Raw genomic sequence first — 16,663 nt, 5'->3', positions numbered from 1 at the left:
AGCCGGGGCCCGGTGGAGGATCACGCATCAGTTTTTTTTTTTTAATCTGCAATAGCAGAACACCACAAAACTGTAAGGTTAGAAAAGCAGACTACAATCACAAAGCGATGCATGTTGAAAAGAAAAAGATTAAAACGTAGCGCGGTTGTGCAGCATTTATAGCTGAGTTCACAGAAACAGTTTCTGATTCCAGGGAAGTGGCAAGCCGGCTTCCAGCAATAAATTGCATGGGAACTCCAGAAAACTTGAGAGAGAGAGAGAGAGAGAGAGAGATGTTTCACACAGGCTTAATCACAGCAACTGGACAAGGATGTCTAGCCTGGACTGCATGCAGTCACACAACCGGGGCAGCACGTAGCCTACAGCGGAGTGGAGCACCGTCTACAGGCAGAGGGCACTGAGCCACCGATGGCCACCATGCACACCGAGGAACCGAAGTACCAAGGGCTGAGCATGCACCGAGGTAATGAAGCACCGGGGCCAGCTAATGTAACGGTGCCTACCCAACCACATGTATTCAGCCATCTGGTCAGCGCGCAGCATTTAGGGGAATTTAGAAATACAACTACACAGAGAAACTTAAAGGGTTTGCCTACATGGATTACTATTTACCATACTTAATAACTACTTAAGAAGGACATTCCTGTTTTTGTAATCAGGGCAGCTTCTAAACAAAACTCAGAAAAGCTGATTATCTGGTGGAGAAGCTTATGATGCAGTGGGCTTCATTTATTGCACACAGTCAAAAGACAAAAGATTTCATCACCTTTCATCACCTTTAATAGTAATACTGTAGTTTAATAGTAGAAATTGGCTCAAAAAAAACCCTAGTATCTATTAATCACGTCACACTAATGATCCAAGCAGAAACTGCAATAAAAATGAAATATTTAAAATATATATATATATAGATTCTATGAAGTAACCATTTAATAAATATAAATATTGAGATATGTAATGTTTTCATACAGGAAGGGCCTAGTTTGCAGATTGGACACTGGAGGATAGCATGACACAGATATAGTCAGATGGAAAGTGGAAATCAAAGAGAGAAGATGCAGTTCCTTAGGCAGAAAAGGGACAAGAGTTGCAGAAGTAAATCAGCAACAAAACAGAATTTCGGAATTTGATATTGACTTGCTACTGTGTAATGTAACTACTTGTTGCGTAGAAATGAAATTATAAAAACAATAAAATAATTTATTCACAAAAAACGTTTTTTTAAAGTACAAGATTCAGCTCTGAATATCACCATGAGTCTCTGCATTCACTTTCAATGATATTAGATCAAACATTGTGTAAGGATGTTTGCCTATATTTCCCTGACCTTGTAGCTTGTTAGCTTAGCATGTGGCCCGAAACACACCCATGTAGGGAGTGACTGGCTTTTCATAAGTGCAGCTATGACCTCGGGACAGATAACACTTATGTTTTCATATAAATTGTGTCTGCTTAATAAGCTGTTTTGACCCTATATACAAACCACTTACTTTTGTTAAAAGTGACATGCTATAACTTTAGGTAAGTGTTACAGAAACCATTATAATAATACATTATACAATTGGAACATGTAGGTTTTTTCTGATAAACATGCACCTTGTGTGGGGCAGTGTACACATTGTTCCAGTTAAATTACAAGGCCTTATTATTTCATCAGCCTTTGTTCCTTTTCCATTATACTACTGTTACTTATTCCCATTTACTGTTCCCATTTAAATAGTAAAGAAATCATTTAAACTGTCTGTAAACCTTACATTCCTGTGTTTAATGTAAGCTCTGAATCAGCACAGGTGTACATCAGCAGTCTTGTTGTTCGACCTTGTGATGCGTGGGTATAGCGCTTTGCTGCCTGTGAGAATTGAGCAAAACTCAAAGCATTGTTCTCAAATGTAACTTTTAATGTGCTTTGTATCATGCTAGCGAAGTAAGACCAAATTTGGTCAAGGAAATTACGTATGCTAGCTGTCTATCTTTGCTGTAAAAATTAATTTGTGAACTTAGAAACTAACATCTACACTGATGCCAGCTCTACATCGTATGCTGTATGTGTTATTTGATTTGCTTTGTTCCTGTTTGATTCCTGAATAAACTATTTTTGATTAACTTTACCTGTAGAAGATTAATTATTTAAAAAAAACAAATCGAACCTCTTACAATTGCCAAAGTGAAAACAAAAACCCTAGAGCTTTCCGGTAGCTTGGAAGATGAAAGTTATTCACAATATTTCCATACTGTCCCAGTTAAGGACTTCAATCTGGTCACCTTAACGATATCCCATAAACCAATTGAATATTCCTATAGTTCAAGTCTTTTGTACAATGTTTGTATATATTACTTAAGTAAAATGATTGAAGAACATATTAAATTCTCAGTCTGTGTGCAACAAATAACGAGTGTAAACATTTTTGTAACCCATGTTTATTTAAGAAGAAAACGTATTTTACTCTAAACTGAACAAATGCGTGCGGTATGACAACGTTTCATGGTTTGTCTGTATGATTTCCAGCACTTCAAAACGTTAAACAGCTGTGTTAGTTTTGAACAGTTTCGATTCAAGTCTATACAACGTTATTTTGTTTCCTGTTATAAAACTGAGCAAATCATTTTTCACTTCAGACTCTTATCAGCTTCAACAAGCTGCGTTATTAACGTTTTACGTTCTTTACGAGTTTTAAACTAATTCAAAATCATTATTAAAGCTATCATACCTTAACAGACGGTGTCCCTGTTTCCAAAACTTTCAAATAGAAAAACAAAGTTAGGACTAATGCACAGATCCGTCCATGCGCACTCGGCAGAAGTTGGACTTCCTCAGGCATTCACTCCGTAGCACGCAGTGCTCTGGCCGACGTGTCATTTTGCAGTGTGTGTAAGCTACTGTTTCCTGCGTAGTTAAAGGGCTTGCCGGTGGAGTCTATGTTTTGTAAAAAAAAAAAAAAAAAATGAAATGTTCTTATCTCTCTTTATAAAACCTGGGTGTTAATGGCAAATCATTTGAAATGTATTTTTCTGTCAAAATAATAGACCTGGGACGTCTTGACTTGCTCCAGTAAAAACCCAACTGTATAAATTGGCAAAAATAATGTGTAAAAAATCATGTAATTGTATGTAAAAATAATGTGATATCTTGTAACAATCGTAAGTCACCCTGGATAAGGGCGACTGCTAAGAAATAAATAATAATGTTAAAACTTTACAATGCATTAGTAAGACCTCATCTAGAATATTGTGTTCAGTTCTGGTCACCTTGTTACAAAAACGGCTCTAGAAAGAGTGCAAAGAAGAGCAACCAGAATTATCCCGGGTTTAAAAGGCATGTTGTATGCAGACAGGCTAAAAGCATTGAATCTGTTCAGTCTTGAACAAAGAAGACTACACGGTGATCTGATTCAAGCATTCAAAATTCTAAAAGGTATTGACAATGTCGACCCAGGGGACTTTTTCGACCTGAAAAAAGAAACAAGGACCAGGGGTCACAAATGGAGATTAGATAAAGGGGCATTCAGAACAGAAAATAGGAGGCACTTTTTTACACAGAGAATTGTGAGGGTCTGGAACCAACTCACCAGTAATGTTGTTGAAGCTGATAGCCTGGGATCCTTCAAGAAGCTGCCAAACAACCAAACAAGCAAGATCGGCCGAATGGCCTCCTCTCGTCTGTAATCATTCTTATTTTCTTAACTTATTATATGTCAGGATTAAGTGCAAATATGAATACCATGTATAGCATCACCAATAAAAAAAAATTAAAAACTCACCATTGCCAGGTTTTTGTAAAGATACTGGATCCTCACAGGTAAAAGACTTTGTCGAGTCTCCTATAATTACCAGAAACCTCATTCTGAAATAAAAACACTTCAGCTTTTATGTTTTTATATTGACATTGCTTTTACCTTCACTTGTCAATTTTCCTATTGTATAATTAGTAGGGTTTCTGATTTATACCAAATTCGGGTGATTTCTTTTTTTTAATCAGGTAGAATTATTTAATTAAAAAATTGTGTGAATATCTTTAATATATGACCAACAAAGAATACATATTTTAGGTATAAATCAGGTACAAATTTAGTTAACATCACCAGTGCTGCCAGCCAACTGTGCATGTGTTTATACATATACTGTACAGTCCTACCTATTCAGTGAGTTTTCAGGTTTACCCCTAATGTGGAGATAAGCTTTCAGGGGGTAGGGGGAGAAATCGGGTAAAATCAGGTCCCTAATCATTTGCAATATTTATTGTTCAAAACATAACCTATAGATGAAATTTAAATAAAACATAAATGTACATTTGCTCAAGGACAAAAAAACCTTTCACTAATCATATTAGCAGTCTGTTTCACCACTTTCCAAAGAAAATGGCGATGAACTCACAAGACTTCTACCAAATAGTCAGTACATAGCTCTGTCCTGTAGTAAAGGTAATTCAAACAGAAGATTGCTCATCAAACAGAACATTTTTCAAAACTATGTATCTTTTGTTTTCAAAAATGTGTGCTGTCAGTGGGTAATAATCATGCAAATCAGAAGGCGTACACTGCTGATTGCTTTAGAGGCCTGAGGAGATATGCAGGCTTGTGACTGTCATACTGTGACTCAGAAAGCTATCGGAAGAAATATGGTTGCATGTTTTGCAAGAATATATTGTCAATTCTGCCTAGTACTGGTTCATCATTTAACATCCTTAGGACCACATACATTTTCTGGTAATACATAACTCCATCAATTTTTACAAATTGACATTGATGAAGAGGTTCAGTACTAGATACTCCAATTGAGACAAGAAATCCATTTCAACACCAACAGTAACTGAAAAACTGATCTCATCCTCCAAGAAGCCAGAGTCTGACAACAATTTGTACGCCTGTTAATACTGGTGTCTTGTTGACAGTGTTAAACACGGATTGATGAAATTGTTGACTACTCGTATTAGACAAATAAAATAGTAATGTTTTGCTTCAAAATGCATACACCAACACTGTCTTCAAGGTCCGAAAAGCCTAAAATACAAGGGGTAATGCAGCAGGAAATGCTGTTTGGGCTTCAGTGGCTTATCAGAAAACAAATCTCTGAAAGATTGAATATGGTCATGTATTTTTTGTTGCAGATGTACAACATGACCAACAGCTAATTTGTGAGCAAAAGATATCTCTGTGATGTCCTTTAATTCTAGAAGTACAGTGGCTCTCAAAAGTATTTACCCACCTTGGACTTTTCCACATTTTATTGTGTTGCAACATGGAATCAAAATTGATTTAATTAGGAGTTTTTGCCACTGATCAACACAAAAAAGTCCATAATGTCAAAGTGAAAAATAAAATCTACAAATTGTTCTAAATTAATTACAAATACAAAACAGAAATTAATTGACTGCATAAGTATTCACCCCCTTGAGTCAATATTTGGTAGAGGCACCTTTGGCAACAATTACAGCCATGAGTCTATTTGGATAAGTCTCTATCAGCTTTGCACATCTGGACACTGCAATTTTTGCCCATTCTTCTTTGCAAAATTGCTCAAGCTTCGTCAAGTTGGATGGGGACCTTTGGTGAACAGCAATGTTCAACTCTTTCCACATATTCTCAATTGGATTGAGGTCCGGGCTTTGACTGGGCCACTCCAGGACATTGATCTTTTTGTTTTTAAGCCACTCCAGTGTGGCTTTGGCTGTATGTTTGGAGTCATTGTCCTGCTGGAAGATGAATCTTCTCCCAAATCCCAGGTCTCTTGCAGACTTCAGCAGGTTTTCCTCCAGGATTTCTCTGTACTTTGCTGCATCCATTTTGCCCTCTATCTTCACAAGCTTTCCAGGCCCTGACGCAGAGAAGCATCCCCATAGCATGATGCTGCCACCACCATGCTTCACGGTACGGATGGTGTTCTCAGGATGATGTGCGGTGTTAAGCTTGCGCCAAACATAGCGCTTAGTGTTGAGGCCAAAAAGCACTATTTTGGTCTCATCAGACCATAGAACCTTCTTCCACTTGGTCTCAGAGTCTCCCACATGCTTTCTGGCAAACTCTAGCCGAGATCTGATGTAAGTTTTTTTCAACAGTGGCTTTCTTTTTGCCACTCTCCCATAAAGGCCAGTTTTGTGAAGCACCTGGGCTATTGTTGCCGTATGCACCGTGTCTCCCAACTCAGCCCTGGAAGACTGTAACTCCTTTAGAGATGCCACAGGCCTCTTGTTGGCCTCCCTGACTAGTGCCCTTATCGCCCGGATACTCAGTTTTTGAGAACGGCCTGTTCTAGACAGATTCACAGTTGTGCCATATTCTCTCCATTTCTTAATAATGGACTTTACTGTGCTCCGGGGGATATTCAATGCCTTGGAAATGTTCTTATATCCTACCCCTGATTGGTGCTTTTGAAGAATGTAGTTTTTGTTAGGAAATGTACTAACCAACTGTGGGACCTCCCAGAGACAGGTGTATTTAACCTGAAATCATGTGAAACACCTTAATTGCACACAGGTGGACCCCATTCAACTAATTATGTGACTTCTAAAGACAATTGGTTGCACCAGAGCTTATTTAGGCGTGTCATAGCAAAGGGGGTAAATACTTATGCAATCAATTATTTTATATTTGTAATTAATTTAGAACAATTTGTAGATTTTATTTTTCACTTTGACATTGTGGACTTTTTTGTGTTGATCAGTGGCAAAAACTCCTAATTAAATCCATTTTGATTCCATGTTGTAACACAATAAAATGTGGAAAAGTCCAAGGGGGGTGAATACTTTTGAGAGTCACTTTAACTTCCAGTGAGGATCCCCCTCTGGAACATAATCTCCAAGCATCATGGTAAGAATCACACAAACACCATGTTCTAGCTGTACTCTGTTTTATGGTATCCCTATATATTTCGAATATTTTCACTGGTTTGTCAAGATTATCAAGGGGTCCATAATCCCATGTAGTTATGTTATTGCTGAAAGAAACCTTTTGATATTAATGCTTTTATGACTAGGGTAATTTCATATGGGACAACACCTTCTAACAAATCATGCATTATATCAGGGGGCAAACCATTAACCACATGAAAGCTCCCTGAGTTGAAGGGGGAATTGAATTGGATACCATAAGTTGTTGACTGGGAAGGATCTTGTTCTACTACAGCTGCATTGTGATTGTACCCATCTACAGTCCTTATGCGCAGCTCATCTGCACCAAAAACATTTTTTACTTCATCTCTTGTTGAGTAACAATACCTGCATGGTCTGAGGACATTAGAACCAAAAGATGCATTGAAACCACCAATCTGATGGCTGTTCAGATTGTCACTGCATATGTAAGCTAAAGCACCATGTACCTTTTCTGGGATGCCTGGAATATCAATGCCCTCGGTTTCAAGTATTGCCAAATCTGCATTTATCACGTCAGCAATGCACTGCGAATTCCCTAACATCTTCTGATTTGCAAATGGCAAGAAGTTGATTTACTGGCTTTCCAGCACAAACCTGGAACAGCACTGCACTTGTATCACTAATAATTGTATTTGCACCACTAGCACTAATTCATGCACTAACAGACTTGTGTATGTGTTTTGTGTGGGTGTATAATAAAAACGGGACTATTATTTCGGGACAAACCTGGGGATTACAAATTAAGTAATACACGCCGCTGTATACTTAACATCATTTATTGTTTACTGTTTGTTTTGCCGTCAGGCACTGGACACTAAAATATCACTAAACAGACTTTACACCTGGATTATAATTGTCTGTCTGTTCATTGATCACCTGCACCTGCATACTATCAACCACTTTGCCACAGTGGTTAATTAAACATTGTTTGCACCTGTAATTGAATCAACAAGTCGTTGCTTCTTACAATTAATTTAACATGACAGTTGGTCTGAGGAATGTCCAGCAGCAGTGTATAGAAAACACAATCAAATAGTGAATTACAATAAAACACACACAGTACATAAATCGTGGTCAAAATAACAAATCAATTAAAATAGACAAATTGTGAAAAGAAAAAGCAATTAAATAAAACACTCAAAAAATCATCATCATCATCATCATCATCATAAAAAAATAATCTACACACACTGTTGTCACCTGTGACAGTTTGGCCCTTAAATTTCTTTTTTAATATCATTTTTATCACAATTCAGCAACTTTATGTGACTTTAACTGATTGTAAACATATACAGTGTTGTGGGTGAACTAGTTTGTCTTGTTAGTAACAACAGTCAATCACAGCACTTCCAAATCAATGTGCCCTCTTAATTAGAGCCTTGTATGGCTGGAGATTTAATTTTCCATATCGCCCCTGCATGTCTTGGATGGTATCAACAAACCGACTTGACAATGTTGAAAACACATCATTAAATATTCCCACCAACTCACTCACCTGTGCCTGTTGCCCCCGATTCAAACTTTCCCCCATCTTGACTGTACACTGTTCTTGTGACTTACAATCTGGCCCGAAGTCAGCATCTGGTAAATCCAGAGCTACCAATATAACTTCCCGTTCTTTACACAGCTTCAAATAGATTTATCTGCAGCAATCTGGCTGCTTGACCTGGTAATTTACTTGCCCAATTTTCCTGATAACCTCGAAGGGATCCTGCGACTTTCCAAACAGCTTACAATCCGACGTGGGTAACAGTAGCAATACTTGAGCACACGGATGTGGGCTCCGGTGTTATAATTTTGACACTGCTCCGTTTTGCGCTGTCTGTAAGTGGTCTTTTACCAGTTGGGCTACTGACTGCAGGTGTTCCCACAGCTGGAGCACGTACCTGACCACGCTAATACCTTGGGCAGGCTGCACCTCCCACCCTTCCCCAACCAGATTGAGAATACCCAGAGGCTGGCGATCGTATAACATCTCGAAAGGTGAAAACCCCGGTGTTGGCCTGAGGTACCTCTGACAGCAAAGATCAGGAAGGGAAGTAGCCTGGCCCAATTCTTAGCATGGTTATGTACAAGTCGCTGGATCAGGTGATTCAGGGTCTGATTAAATCTCTCCACCAAACCGCCCATCTGCGGGTGGTAAACAGAAGTTCGGAGAGAGGTGATGTTAAGAGCCCAACACATCTGTTGAAACAAAGCTGACATAAAGTTAGTACCCTGATCAGTTATGATTTCCTTAGGAAAGCCGACCCGGGAGAACGCTTTTAAGAACTCTGTGGCAATGGTGCCAGCATTCATTGTGCGTTGGGGGACAGCCTCAGGGCATCGTATTTCATAATCGACAATGATGAGAATGAACCGATAACCCATGCCTGTATCCCCTAGGGCAGTAGTTTCCAACCTTTTTCAATGTAAGGACCTTGGTGTTTGGATTTTTCCCATGGACCACTTGCCATGCAGTTTTTCACAACAGCATTTTGAAACTAATTTGAATGTGTATACAGTATGTAGAAGTACAGTACTGTGCAAAAGTTTTAGGCAGGTGTGAAAAAATGCTGTAAAGTAAGAATGCTTTCAAAAATAGACATGTTAATAGATTATATTTATCAATTAACTAAATGCAAAGTGAGTGAACAGAAGAAAAATCTAAATCAAATCCATATTTGGTGTGACCACCCTTTGCCTTCAAAACAGCATCAATTCTTCTAGGTACACTTGCACAAAGTCAGGGATTTTGTAGGCATATAGTCAGGTGTATGATTAAACAATTATACCAAACAGGTGCTAATGATCATCAATTCAATATGTAGGTTGAAACACAATCATTAACTGAAACAAAAACAGCTGTGTAGGAGGAATAAAACTGGGTGAGGAACAGCCAAACTCAGCTAACAAGGTGAGGTTGCTGAAGACAGTTTACTGTCAAAAGTCATACACCATGGCAAGACTGAGCACAGCAACAAGACACAAGGTAGTTATACTGCTTCAGCAAGGTCTCTCCCAGGCAGAAATTTCAAGGCAGACAGGGGTTTCCAGATGTGCTGTCCAAGCTCTTTTGAAGAAGCACAAAGAAACGGGCAACGTTGAGGACCGTAGACGCAGTGGTTGGCCAAGGAAACTTACTGCAGCAGATGAAAGACACATCATGCTTACTTCCCTTCGCAATCGGAAGATGTCCAGCAGTGCCATCAGCTCAGAATTGGCAGAAAACAGTTGGACCCTGGTACACCCATCTACTGTCCGGAGAAGTCTGGTCAGAAGTGGCCTTCATGGAAGACTTGCGGCCAAAAAGCCATACCTCCGATGTGGAAACAAGGCCAAGCGACTCAACTATGCACGAAAACACAGGAACTGGGGTGCAGAAAAATGGCAGCAGGTGCTCTGGACTGATGAGTCAAAATTTGAAATATTTGGCTGTAGCAGAAGGCAGTTTGTTCGCCGAAGGGCTGGAGAGCGGTACACAAATGAGTGTCTCCAGGCAACAGTGAAGCATGGTGGAGGTTCCTTGCAAGTTTGGGGCTGCATTTCTGCAAATGGAGTTGGGGATTTGGTCAGAATTAATGGTCTCCTCAATGCTGAGAAGTACAGGCAGATACTTATCCATCATGCAATACCATCAGGGAGGCATCTGATTGGCCCCAAATTTATTCTGCAGCATGACAACGACCCCAAACATACAGCGAAAGTCATTAAGAACTATCTTCAGAGTAAAGAAGAACAAGGAGTCCTGGAAGTGATGGTATGGCCCCCACAGAGCCCTGATCTCAACATCATCGAGTCTGTCTGGGATTACATGAAGAGAGAGAAGCAACTGAGGCTACCTAAATCCACAGAAGAACTGTGGTTAGTTCTCCAAGATGTTTGGGCCAACCTACCTGCCGAGTTCCTTCAAAAACTGTGTGCAAGTGTACCCAGAAGAATTGATGCTGTTTTGAAGGCAAAGGGTGGTCACACCAAATATTGATTTGATTTAGATTTTTCTTCTGTTCACTCACTTTGCATTTTGTTAATTGATAAATATAAACTATTAACATGTCTATTTTTAAAAGCATTCTTACTTTACAGCATTTTTTGACACCTGCCTAAAACTTTTGCACAGTACTGTACATGTAGAAAGTAACACATTTATATAATGTACCTAACTTAATGAGATTCCTGGGCTTGAAGCTTCGGTACGGTCAGCAAGGAATGTTGTCATTTTGCGCATTGAAAGTTGCTGGTGGCAAAGTTCCTGTTTCTTTTGTTTAAAATTGTTTGTTTTTTCACATTCTAAATGCTTTGTAGATAAATGGTGTCTCAAATTTGCAGATTTAAGAGTCTGACAAAACCTCCTGACAAATAATGCACTGTGGCTTGGGTCATCCTCGGATCCAGTAAATGTAAATACATGCTGGTCCCCGCAACCGTTACCTCGTGTAGCAGATGAATCTATCCTTTTGTAACACAATTTATTGTACTCACTGATTGCCAATTTCGCTCGATGTACATATAAAAAACACCGTAAGACAAGGTGGGTGGGAAGCAATTTCAAAAATTAAAAAATGATTGGAGAGTGTACAGGTTGGTGGGCTGAAACAGGATTGGTGGCGCACAGTCGATAGGATTTATAGCATTTTGGTTAAATATGACAGCGTCAACAGCCCGTATTTCCTTTTGGCATATAATCTTGTTAGATATTAAATCTGGTTGAATAAACCCATTTAATAACATGGAGCTGAAATCGATCATTCACACTACGGTACAGTTAACAATACAAATATAGGCTCTTTTTGTTTCACATCAACTTCTGTTACTATATGCAGCTAACCTCTCCAAAAACGTATTGAAATAATGGTATACTGTATTCCTTTAACCCTGGCAAGACTGTAGTGCATATATTTTGGAAAATGAAAAGTACTAAAACTGTGGTTTTATGTTTTATCTTTTTTTTGAGTTATTCAAACCGAGTTATGAATATTCAATGCAGTGCGCTACTTTTATGCTGAGCGAAAAGTCTGGGACAGTCAGATTACTTTTTTTCCTGAAATTCAATGAACACAGGCAGTAAAATGAGCACAGATTAGAATTTATGTGACTGCTAGATGATTTTTTTTTTTTTTAATAATGCTGGCTCAAAAAAGAAGTGTGTAATTTTGACAAGACAAATGTGCCTTCTTAATGTGTAAGTTATTTAATTAGTATTTGTTTCACATTAGAAAATGATTGAGTGCGAACAGCCAATCAGCTTCCAGATCTAGCTGGCTTCTATTTTGCATAGATGCCCGCTGGAACGTTGAAGTGCAACTGTGAATTAAATTTTAAATCAATCCACGCATAAATACTGCCTTTTTCCCTTAACATTCTAATCTACAACTAATCTGATAACATAAAAACACTACTGAAACACTGATACCAGAAACATTGATTTATTCAGAAACATATCAATAATGGGAGTGGGTACATTTGCCATCCTCACTGACTACAAACAATCCAGCTGCTGAACATCTGCAACAACAAATCCCCAGTACTAAAATTAATAAAGAAAGACATATCAACGTACAGGAACTAGGGTTGCCACCCCGCCGGTATTTTACCGGACTGTCCGGTATTTTTATGTACTTTGACCCCCTGTCCGTTTTTTTTTTTTTGAAGATGTCCGGTAATTCTAAGCATTCTAATCTATTGGATATGTTCTTAAAAAATGTGTTACAATAAACAATTTAATATAACATGTTGTGCTTGTATGAGTGAAATTCAAATACTATAACACAGCGGTGTGTAAATGCACCAGAAAGAATTGAGGTAACAACGTACGCCACCAAAACGCTGTACCGTTATGTTTCTCTTGTGTGCTCACCGCTGTTATCTGGTATGAGCATGCATGCTGCTGTTAAGTTTGACAGCCCTTTTTGAAGAACGCGAAACTATTAAGTAGCATACTGTAACGTTAGTCACAATGGCAGAGACCAATGAAGAAGTAGACAATAGGAGGGGATGGGGTGTCCGGTATCTTCGTATCTCAAAGGTGGCAACCCTAACAGGAACATGAGCTAATAAAGAAAGACATATCAACGTGCAGGAACATGAGCTTCAAACTTGAAACTGCAAAAAAATTAACTAAGAACAAGACAAACTAAATGGTCAGTATCTGTTTTTAAAAACTGGTTAGCTGAAAAGCACCATAATACAGAATTTGAAACAGATAGCGCGACACTGTTAAACAAAGTTACTTTCTGATGCTGGTCTAGAGACAAGTGAAATCATATCTGTAACTAACAGGACACCGTAATGAAGGCTCAATTCGCCGCTACTGGACGGTAAATCAACAGGAAAGACATCACAATGCATCCAAACAACATCATGCCTCAAAACCAGCCAGTCAAACTGCCAACCCTGTTTCAGTTCTTTCTGCACCAGCCAATCCACTCCCTGCCCGCTTGAATGACGCCCCGCCTATAGTCCGACTCTATAATACACGCACTCTTCAACAATTGTAGTTAATTTATCTGGCAAAGTCCAGATAAATTATAATAAGAAAGAGTAAGATCCCAATAAATAAATATGTTAGCCAAATAATAATAATAAAAACCGTTTTCTCTACGTGTGTCATTTTTCTATTCTAATTATGTTAGGGACTATTTTCCTCAGCGGAAGGTTACCTGCCGAAATATCAGAAGTTCAAGGTAAATATAGGTTTTAATTTTTTTTTTTTTTAAAAAGAGAAAATAAAGAAATAAATTGTTTTCTAATAGTGATAGAGCCCTCTCGATGCGTGCTCTACCGTGTGGTAGATGACCTTGACTTTCATTGGCGCCCTCGCTTACGGCTCGGGACGCATAACTCCAGTCGCGGTCATCTACCACATGATAGAGCCCGCATCGACGGCCTCTATCGCTTAATTAGAATGCTGTTTCAATTAATGCCGGCTTTGAATGCGATGCTTGGAATTGCATCAAAGGGAGCTATAATACATGTACTGTATATATTAATTCATAAACACAACGGTAGTAAAAGAAAACAGATAAAGGGGAAAAATGCAGACTACATACAGTACATATTTTATAAAGTGCACCCTCGCTGTAACACCCATCTGTGGCAGGGTGGCTGGGCGGTGACGTCAAGGCAGAAGAAGGAACTATAGCACTCTGACACCAGGCACTGCAGTTTAAAAAGGAAGACGCGGCTGGCCGCTGTTTTTATTAAGCAACACAAAAATAAATAAAATATTTAAACAGAAAAAGACTGCTTGCAGAGCAAAATAAAAGGTTTAAACAAAACAAATAACGAACACAAAATAATAAATGCAGGTCAGGCTGGGCAGTCGCTGTCACTGTTTATTTTTTAAATAAAGTTTTGTCTTTCTTTCTCTCACTCCTCTCACTTCGCTCGCTCTCTCCTCGCTAACACCCACCACGAGTGCCGAGAGCTGCAGGCTTTTATATTAGTGACCGAGGGATTACATACCTATTAATTATTTCATAATCCCCCGGTCACATTCTGCACGGGTTTTCCATTTATTCCTGGCAGAGGACGAGTACCCACTCTCGCCTCTGCCAGAACACATTTTAAATTAAAACAATAACAAAACCCGCGGCACTTCGCCGTCATAAATAATAAATACATAAACAAACAAGCACGACTTTCGCCGTCATACATTTAAATACAATAAAACAAATAAACAATACAAAATAACACAGGGGCAAAGGGGGAGACCCCATTCTAAAATAAACAAACCCTGTACAGGGCTGCTCGCCCTGTTACACCATCATTATAACAAATCTTCGGCTATAACTAACCTGACCCCTGGACCCGAAATTAAAAAAAAAAAAAAAGATAATAAACACACACACACTGTCAACATCCCGGTCTGTAGGCACAGGATGCCACCTCCACAGTGAAGTCAACTCTTTTGTCTTAATAAATAATACACTCTGTGTAACTATGCATCCGAAGCGAAAAAAGCAGTAACGCAGGCATATCTCTGTCATAATAAAATAATAATAGGGTGTAACAGGGGAGATCTGGACTGACTGTCTGGCACATCCGTATTACTGCAGGTAGAGGGCAGCAGTCTCATGGGATCCGCCTGTCGGCCATGGCGATGACACGGAGAGGTGGGGAAGAGTGTGTGTGTGCTTTCCCTCTCTCTGAGTGGCTGAGGGGCGGGCCTTGGGAGACTGCTCGGCCCATAAGAACTGGCTTAGTTATGCACTCGGGTGGCCGGGTTGGGGAAAGTACAGTGTCGCTGGCGGAAGAGGTCAGCGTGAAATAAGGAGCAGGCGAGCTCGACTGAGGGGACAGCCGTCTGTAAAAATAATTTTAAAAGAAATAAATAAAAGAAATAATTACGTAACCGCGGGGACGTGTATAGATATACGGGGAACCCTGGCCAACCCCAGTGTATAAGCACAGCGGAGTGTAGGACGGAGACCCGTGCTGACCGGCTTAGCGGCAGTGGGGGCACTGCATAAGCAGCACTTTTGTTTGTAGTTTTATTACTGTGTTTTATTTTCCCCTTTTTCTTTCGCCTTCTGTTTTCATTATTATTTTGAAGCACTTGAAGGTGCACGGACTGGGATACCTGTGTTGGTAACCCCATGGTCCTGGTTTACTGTCGGCAGTATCCAGACCACGGACAACAGCGCCCTGTGCGGTGTTTCCAAATAAAATCTTCTGTCTCCTGTGTCAGTGAATACCCTCACCCTTTCACATAGGGTATGAAAAAGCACTCTGCTTTTGGCTTGTTCAGCAACCATGCAGCAAAGCAAAATTGATTAAAGAAAAACAACAACAACAAAAAAACTTCTGATGAAGATCTAATGAATTTTTCATGTCAAACTTTTCATGACAAGTTGATTTGGAATAAAAGCTCAGTTTGGGATTCTTGCATGTTGGATTAAGATTTGGTGCACTTTGAAACAATTCATGTCAGATTGGTTTTGAATAAAAGTTCAGCTTCAATTCGGGATTTTTGCTTTTTGCACTGCGTTTTAATTCTTTATCGAATAGAATAAAGCAAAGGCAGAATACTGCATACATGAGACGAATAGGTACATGTAATTCTCAACTTACTCCAACAGTTAATCGTTCATTTTAATATTAGTAGCACAACGTGTGATTGTGTAGAAATTGTTTTTTGCAAGAACTGCGTAACCTAATTTTGGGAGTTGTTTGCGGACCACCTGGAGTTTACTCACGGACCACAGGTTGGGAACCACTGCCCTAGAGGACCAACAATGTCCATGGCAATCCGGTCAAAGGGAGTCACAACAACGGGGAGTGGAATCAGAGGCGATGTGGCCACCCGCTGCGGAGCCACCAACTAGCACTTGGGGCACTGGGCGCAATAATTACGCATGTCTTGGTATATTCCTGGCCAATAAAACCGGGTGGTCAGGCAGTCCAGGTCTTGTCTCTCCCTAGATGTCCTGCGACCAGGATGCTATGCGCTAACCTCAAGAGCTCTATTCGGGACTTTCTATGAATCAACAATTGTTGGACTACTTGTCCCGGTCCCGGTAATTTGGCCACCCGATACAACATGGATAGTTCGACCATAACTTGCATGTCACAGGCCGAGTACTGCCCACTGGTTTCCCGTCAACAGATACTGCATTTGCCCATACATAGTTCAGGGTCCCATCATTTTGTTGTTCTAGCGCCAAGTTCATTTCAGACTCCCAAATGTCTTCCAACCGGGTCAAAACTTGGTCATTAGTAATTGGGGCTGTCTCTGGCTCAGCTGATTCAGTTTGCACTTTGAAAAACTTTTGGAGATTAACACATCAACCCCTTTACCTATTTGATTCACCATACCCT

General features: G+C 39.6%; 1 protein-coding gene across 3 annotated transcripts in view; it reads right to left on the bottom strand.

Moving 5' to 3' along the window:
- Positions 1 to 2,893, bottom strand: part of tmem63a (transmembrane protein 63A) — a 69,990-nt gene extending 67,097 nt beyond the window's left edge. Inside the window, exon 1 of one of the 3 annotated variants that reach the window (XM_034921716.2) lies at positions 2,709 to 2,893. In XM_034921716.2, coding sequence (XP_034777607.2) covers positions 2,709 to 2,819 — 111 coding nt within the window. In that variant the 5' untranslated portion in view covers positions 2,820 to 2,893. The remainder of the gene's footprint in view (positions 1 to 2,708) is intronic. The other 2 variants (XM_059025345.1, XM_059025346.1) reach the window with 2 other exon arrangements.
- Positions 2,894 to 16,663: the final 13,770 nt, after the last annotated feature.

Source organism: Acipenser ruthenus, chromosome 6 (genome assembly GCF_902713425.1).
Source record: "Acipenser ruthenus chromosome 6, fAciRut3.2 maternal haplotype, whole genome shotgun sequence".
NCBI classification, from domain to species: Eukaryota; Metazoa; Chordata; class Actinopteri; order Acipenseriformes; family Acipenseridae; genus Acipenser; species Acipenser ruthenus.
This window is presented reverse-complemented; position numbering and strand designations above follow the sequence as displayed.